The 7,015-nt window shown below is 41.2% G+C and overlaps 1 protein-coding gene across 1 annotated transcript; it reads left to right on the top strand.

Annotated features, from left to right (window-relative positions):
• The first annotated feature begins 3,428 nt into the window (after positions 1-3,428).
• On the top strand, positions 3,429-4,427 carry LOC127042167 (olfactory receptor 2AP1-like). The gene has a single exon (XM_050935780.1). It carries the CDS (start codon positions 3,456-3,458, stop codon positions 4,425-4,427), a length of 972 nt encoding a protein of 323 aa, XP_050791737.1. The 5' UTR covers positions 3,429-3,455.
• The last annotated feature ends 2,588 nt before the right edge of the window (positions 4,428-7,015 follow it).

The following is a 7,015-nucleotide window of genomic DNA, read 5'->3' as shown; positions in this document are numbered from 1 at the left end:
TGTTGCATCATGTGTTTACATATTTTTGATGCAACAGCCTTCTGCTCTGTGTCCTAATGATAATTGCAATAACTTTTCTATAGATCCATTGTCATTCCTACTATGTGCCTTATGGGTTTCCTGACCATTCTGTGTGTTGGATTCTCATTTCTGAGAGGTTCCTGCCTCTTCCAAAGGAATAGAAAATAAATAGTTTGAAATGGGAAAGGAAATGTCCAGTCTTCTCTGTCCTGAGGCTACTGAAGTGATGCACGGTGCCCACTTTTTGGGGGGCAATCCTGTTTTAAAGTAAACTTATTAGGTTTTCTGATCTCTTTGATTTGGCCAATGTTCATCCCAAGTGGCACTGAGGAGTTCTCTAAACTGTACCTGCAAAAGTGCCAGAGAGATTGTAGAGATGATAGTTTGGAAAGGGTTTTCCATAAATTTGTCCTTTTATAGTCAGCACTTTTTGTGCCCCTTCCTGGTTACAGAATGGAAGCTGGACATTTGGAAGCCGGCTAATTAGTCTCCACAATCCTTGGTCTTACTGACTCAAGAGAGATGGAACCGGACAATGCATTTGAACTCACATCCTAATTGAAATATCTGAGGTGTGAAAAGCAGAACTAAATACTGAGTCACTGCACGGGGGTTGTTCTAAGGTAACTAACCTGTGGGCATGTCACAGTTATTATTAAACTTCAAAGCATCATCATTTGAGCCAAAAATTCAAATAGTAATAACAAAATGTTTTTTAAGTCATCAGAAGCAGGAAGCCTGCTAAACAACCAGTGGGGCCCCTGGATGATCAAGATACAAAAGGAGCACTTAAAGACGATAAAATCATTGTGGAGAAACTCAATGAATTCTTTGCTTCAGTCTTCATGGCTGAGGATGTTAGGGAGATTCCCAAACCTGAGCTGGCTTTTGTGGGTGACAAATCTGAGGAATTGTCATAGATTGAGGTGTCACTAGATGAGGTTTTGGAATTAATTGATAAACTTAACAGTAATAAGTCACTGGGACCAGGTACGGTACAACCCCTGAGTTTACTGATTCATTAAAAATTCTTGCTAATGGGCTTGCAATTTCATGTGCCAGTTCCTTTATTATTCTTGGATGAAGATGATCTGGGTCCTCCAATTTTGTCCCATTAAGCTTTTCAAGTTTGGCTTCTACCTCAGATGTGGTAATATCTACCTCCATATCCTCATTCCCATTTGTCATCCTACCATTATCCCTAAGCTCCTCATTAGCCTCATTAAAGACTGAGGCAAAGTATTTGTTTAGATATGGGCCATACCTGGATTATCCTAGTCCCAGATCTATTTTTGTTTATCGTTCCATCTAGTTTGAACAGAATTAGCTCATGATCACTCAAACCAAGGTTGTCCCTTACAACCATTTCTTCTATGAGATCCTCACTACTCACCAAAACCAAATCTAAAATGGCATCCCCTCTTATTGGTTCTTCAACTATTTGGTTGAAGTAGAAGTCCAGTTTGTCATTTTGACCATCAGGAGCAGTCCACGCAGAATTCTTCTTCTTGTAGTGTTGGTAGGAGGGTTCCTGTGGGTCAGCGTGCTGTTCAGTGGTGTGTTGAAACTATTCCTGGAGTCGGAGATGATGAAAGTAGGCTTCCAGGTCACTGTAGATCTCTACCATGTGTGTGGAGGGGGTGAGGCAGAAAGTTAAATGGCTATTCGGTGGCAGCATGTTGTAAGGGTGATATATGGGCAGCTTTTTTCAGAAATGTCCACTAGATGGGAGCATAAATTTAATATTAATAATGGGGTGGTGCAGGTGCATTGTAAGAGGCCATAATCTTGGACAGGCATCTCCCAAAAATGTAAGATGCTGTTTAATCACAATCTCAAAGATTTTCCATAATGGATTATTAGACTTCGAAAAAGATGCAATTATATAAGGCACACTGTACAAGTCCCATTGGGCATTGTTAGCTACAAAGCTTTGGAGACACAAAGTGAACCAAGTGGGAGAAAGGTTGAAGCGGGACCTTATAAAAAAGTTTGAAGACTGAATATAAATATGAGGCTGCATTTACACTTTTTAAATCAAAGAGGAAGCTCAGTATCCAAAGATAGATCAAATGTACCTGCTCATACCTGAGATGTAGGAACTCATCACTTCACGCTTGGGCTGCACTGTGGTTACAGGTGAGCACCATCTTTCTGATTGTATTTCTATACCACCACCAAAGAGGGGCATGAATGTGCTTTGTGAATATTAGAGGGACGAGGCAGGCAAGGTAATATCTTTTATTGGACCAGCTTCTGTTAGTGAACAAGAGAAGCATTTCAGCTACATAGAGCTCTTCTTCCCATTAATATAAGTAGTTTTATCCTCACCTTCCCACAGCAGTGCCAGTCAGGATTCATAGCACCATTTCACAGAGAAAGAGCGTGAGATCCATGTCTTGTGACACTTCCTCAGTTGGGGATCTGCCCTGATAACACAAATGGAGCCACCTTGATTTACATCAGCTGAGAATCTGGCTCATAGTGTGACCTAAAGGGGTGGCGAATGCTGATAGAGTCTTACTAGCCCAGATGACACATGCCAGATTGTTCTCTAGACTCTGAGTTCAGGGACAGGGTCTTCCCCCTAGTGCCTTTCTTGTTCTTGTGCTATCATCCCACAATCATTACTGTGTGGGGAGAGTCACTCTCCAGTTAGGGTTTAACATCAGATTGGTTTTTGTCCTTTCCTAACATCCACCTTCCAAAGAGCTGTATTTATTTATTGCTACATAGTGAACATCGGGAAACAGAAAAAGCATTGCCAGTCCCTCACCAGGTCACCACCACCACCACAGGGACGAGCAGAGAATTTACTCCACTTCGTAAATTTATGGCATAAAGTGACCTCTTGTGAGGAGGGGCGGGAATTATTCCTTCTCTTAAAGGACACTGAAATGCTGACTATACCAGGAAGCATTGTTAGATTAATTTCCATTAATTCTAACACAAGATCGATGCCTAAGGAAAATAGGCTGCACTGGAAATCTCAGTTCAACATTTTAGTTGATGTATTTATTGATTTTGACTGCTAAGTCATGGCATGATTCTGGCAATTGCCAGAAGTGAAAAACAGCTTTTAAGCATCATTGTTAAGCTTCACTATGTCACCATACGGGATATAATAGTAGATAAAGAAAGAATCTGACCTGTCGTATCAATATTCGGCTACCAGAGAAATGGACTGTTGCGTTAGTCATTGCTCTGATATGAGAGAGGGTGTTCTGCTGGATACAAAAGAACTGTTCTCGAACTGAGACTCCTTACACTTTGACTGAAGTCAACATTTAGCCTTAAAATTTCAGCTGGTAGCCAGGAGAAGGTGGAGAGTTTCTGAATATTTGTGGAATTAATTCAAAAGATTGATTACCTTTCAGCTCTATGTTCTTCTAATTCAGATGTACAGTTTGCTTTCTTCTTCCTAGACTCAAGCCATGGCAGACAGAAACCGGAGAAACGAAACAGCTGTCACAGAATTTATCCTCCTGGGATTTGGGGATCTCCCTAACCTGCAAATTCTTCTCTTCCTGATGTTCCTAGTGATCTACATGGCAACCGTGGCCGGGAACATGCTCATCACTGCACTAATTGTGGCTGATCAGCACCTTCACACCCCTATGTATTTCTTCCTGGGGAACTTGTCCTGCTTGGAGACCTGCTACACTTCCACCATCCTGCCCAGGGTGCTGGTCAGTCTCCTGACTGGGGACAAAACCATCTCATTCAATGGCTGTTTCTCACAACTGTATTTCTTTTCTGCTCTGGTAGGTACAGAATGCTATCTCCTAGCAGCGATGTCTTATGATAGGTATTTAGCGATATGTAAACCCCTGCACTATTCAACTGTTATGAATAGTAGGTTTTGCCTCCAGTTGGCTGCTGGGTCATGGTTAAATGCTTGTTTGGCTATTACAATCTTTGTCTTATTCCTATCACAGTTAACATTCTGTGGCCAAAATGAAATTGACCATTTCTATTGTGATCCCGTCCCACTGATGGAACTGTCCTGCAGTGACACACACCTGAGCATATTGATGGATTTCATACTAGCCTGTGTATTCACCTTGCCTCCATTCCTACTAACCCTGACGTCCTACGTGTTTATCCTTGTGAACATCCTGGGAATCCTTTCCACCACCGGGAGACAAAAGGCCTTTTCCACCTGCTCCTCTCACCTCACTGTGGTGACAATATTCTATGGAACTATGATGATTTTCTACATGCTACCGAAACATGATACCCTCAGAGATCTGAAGAAAGTGCTCTCTCTTTGCTTCACGGTCCTAACTCCCCTGGTAAATTCCCTCATCTACAGCCTGAGAAACAGAGAGGTCAAGGAAGCCTTAAGCAAAGCAGTCAGTAAATGTGGCTTTCACAAAAAACATGCAGAGATTCTGAGACAATAAAATGGCCTGAGCTTTTGAAAGCTGCCTGGGTGATTGAAGCAATGAGCCTGTGATGCACTGTACCTCACAGTAGCCCCCTGTAACTCCCATATTCATCTTTTGTATATAGTTGTGCTATTTCATAAAAAATGCCTTGTAACGTATCATATGTAAGGTCATGATCTGTTGACACTCATTCTTCTGTTAAATTATGCATATAGTCATTGTATATACATCATTATCAAATTTTGTTATATGGTTGTTATTGAAATATATTAAGAGCCTGGGTGTCAGACACTGTTAGTTCTCCAGTGACAACATAGGAGGTGACCCATACCCAAGCGGGTGTTAAACAAATATCACCAACCATTGAGCAGCAGGGGAATTGTATGCAAGAAATTCACAATCCTGTAAGAAAGCTGTGCAAGCACCACGCAATGGGAATTGCTGAACTCTATGACTCAGCAAGGCTCAGCAGGACATGTCTGGGCCAGCATTTTTCCAGGGACATGAATTGAGAGTATAAAATAAGGGACAGTGGCCTCATGAGACCACCTCTCTCCTCCCCCACCTATTCTGGAGGCAATAAGAATGCTGCAAAGACAAAGACTTTGAACTGGGGAGGTTGATCCTAGGCTGGGAAGGGAATTCAGTCTGTGTATAGAGAACTGTAACCTGGCTAGAAAACAAAGAAAGAAGAAGTGGGACCGTTAAACACTGAGGATGGAATGGAGGTTAAGGATAATCTAGGCATAGCACAGTATCTAATCAAATACTTTGCCTCAGTCTTTAATGAAGCTAATGAGGAGCTTAGGGAGCTTAGGGATAACGGTAGGATGACAAATGGGAATGAGGATATGGAGGTGGATATTACCACATCCGAGGAAGAAGTCAAACTTGAACAGCTTAATGGGACAAAATTGGAGGGCCCAGATAATCTTCATCCAAGAATAATAAAGGAACTGGCACATGAAATTGCAAACCCACTAGCAAGAATTTTTAATGAATCAGTAAACTCAGGGGTTGTACCGTACGACTGGAGAATTGCTAATATAGTTCCTATTTTTAAGAAAGGGAAAAAAGGTGATCTGAGTAACTATAGGCCTGTTAGTTTGACATCTGTAGTATATAAGATCTTGGAAATAAAATTGAAGGAGAAAGTAGTTAAGGACATTGAGGTCAATGGTAATTGGGACACAATACAACATGGTTTTACTAAAGGTAGATCGTGCCAAACCAACCTGATCTCCTTCTTTGAGAAGGTGACAGATTTTTTAGACAAAGGAAACTCAGTAGATCCAATTTACCTCAATTTCAATAAGGCATTTGATACGATTCCACATGGGGAATTATTAGTCAAATTGGAAAAGATGGGGATCAATATGAAAATTGAAAGGTGGATAAGGAACTGGTTAAAGGGGAGACTCCAACGGGTCATAGTGAAGGGTGAACTGTCAGGCTGGAAGGAGGTTACTAGTGGAGTTCCTCAAGGATCAGTTTTGGGACCAATCTTATTTAACCTTTTTATTACTGACCTTGGCACAAAAAGAGGGAATGTGCTAATAAAGTTTGTGGATGACACAAAGCTGGGGGGTATTGCTAACACAGAGAAGGACCGGGATATCATATAGGAAGATCTGGATGACCTTGTAAACTGAAGTAATAGTAATACGATTAAATTTAATAGCAAAAAGTGCAAGGTCATGCTTAGGGATTAATAACAAGAATTTTAGTTATAAACTGGGGACACATCAATTGGAAGTAACAGAGGAGGAGGAGGACCTCGGAGTATTGGTAGATCACAGGATCACTATGAGCCACCAATATGATATGGACATTAAAAAAGCTAATGCGGTTTTAGGATGCCTCAGCACAGGTATTTCCAGCAAAGATAAGGAGGTGTTAGTACCGTTATTCAAGGCACTGGTGAGACCTCATCTGGAACACTGTGTGCAGTTCTGGTCTCCCATGTTTAAGAAGGATGAATTCAAACTGGAATAGATACAGAGAAGGGCTACTAGGATGATCCGAGGAATGGAAAACCTGTTTTATGAATGGAGACTCAAATAATTTGGCTTGTTTAGCCTAACCAAAAGAAGGTTGAGGGGGTATATGATTGTTCTTTATAAATATATCAGAGAGATAAATATTAGGGAGGGAGAGGAATTATTTAAGCTTAGTACCAATGTGGACACAAGAACAAGTGGATATAAACAGCACACTAGGAAGTTTAGATTTGAAATTAGATGAAGGTTTCTAACCATTAGAGGAGTGAAGTTCTGGAACAGCCTTTCAAAGGGAGTAGTAGGGGAAAAAGACATATCTGGCTTTAAGGGTAAGCTTGATAAGTTTATGGAGGGGATGGTATGATGGGATAGCCTAATTTTGGCAATTAATTTAGCAATTGATCTTTGATTATCAACAGGTAAGTATGCCTAGTGGTCTGTGATGGGATGTTGCATGGGATGGGATCTGAGTTATTACAAAGAATTCTTTCCTTGGTGCTGGCTGGTGAGTCTTGCCCACATGTTCAGGGTTTAACTCATTGCCATATTTGGGGTTGGGAAGGAATTTTCCTCCAGGGCAGATTGGCAGAGGCCCTAGAGGTT

The sequence above is a fragment of the Gopherus flavomarginatus genome, unplaced genomic scaffold, assembly GCF_025201925.1.
Source record: "Gopherus flavomarginatus isolate rGopFla2 unplaced genomic scaffold, rGopFla2.mat.asm mat_scaffold_34_arrow_ctg1, whole genome shotgun sequence".
NCBI classification, from domain to species: Eukaryota; Metazoa; Chordata; order Testudines; family Testudinidae; genus Gopherus; species Gopherus flavomarginatus.
The sequence above is the reverse complement of the archived record's forward strand: the minus strand, read 5'-3'. Positions and strand labels throughout refer to the sequence as shown.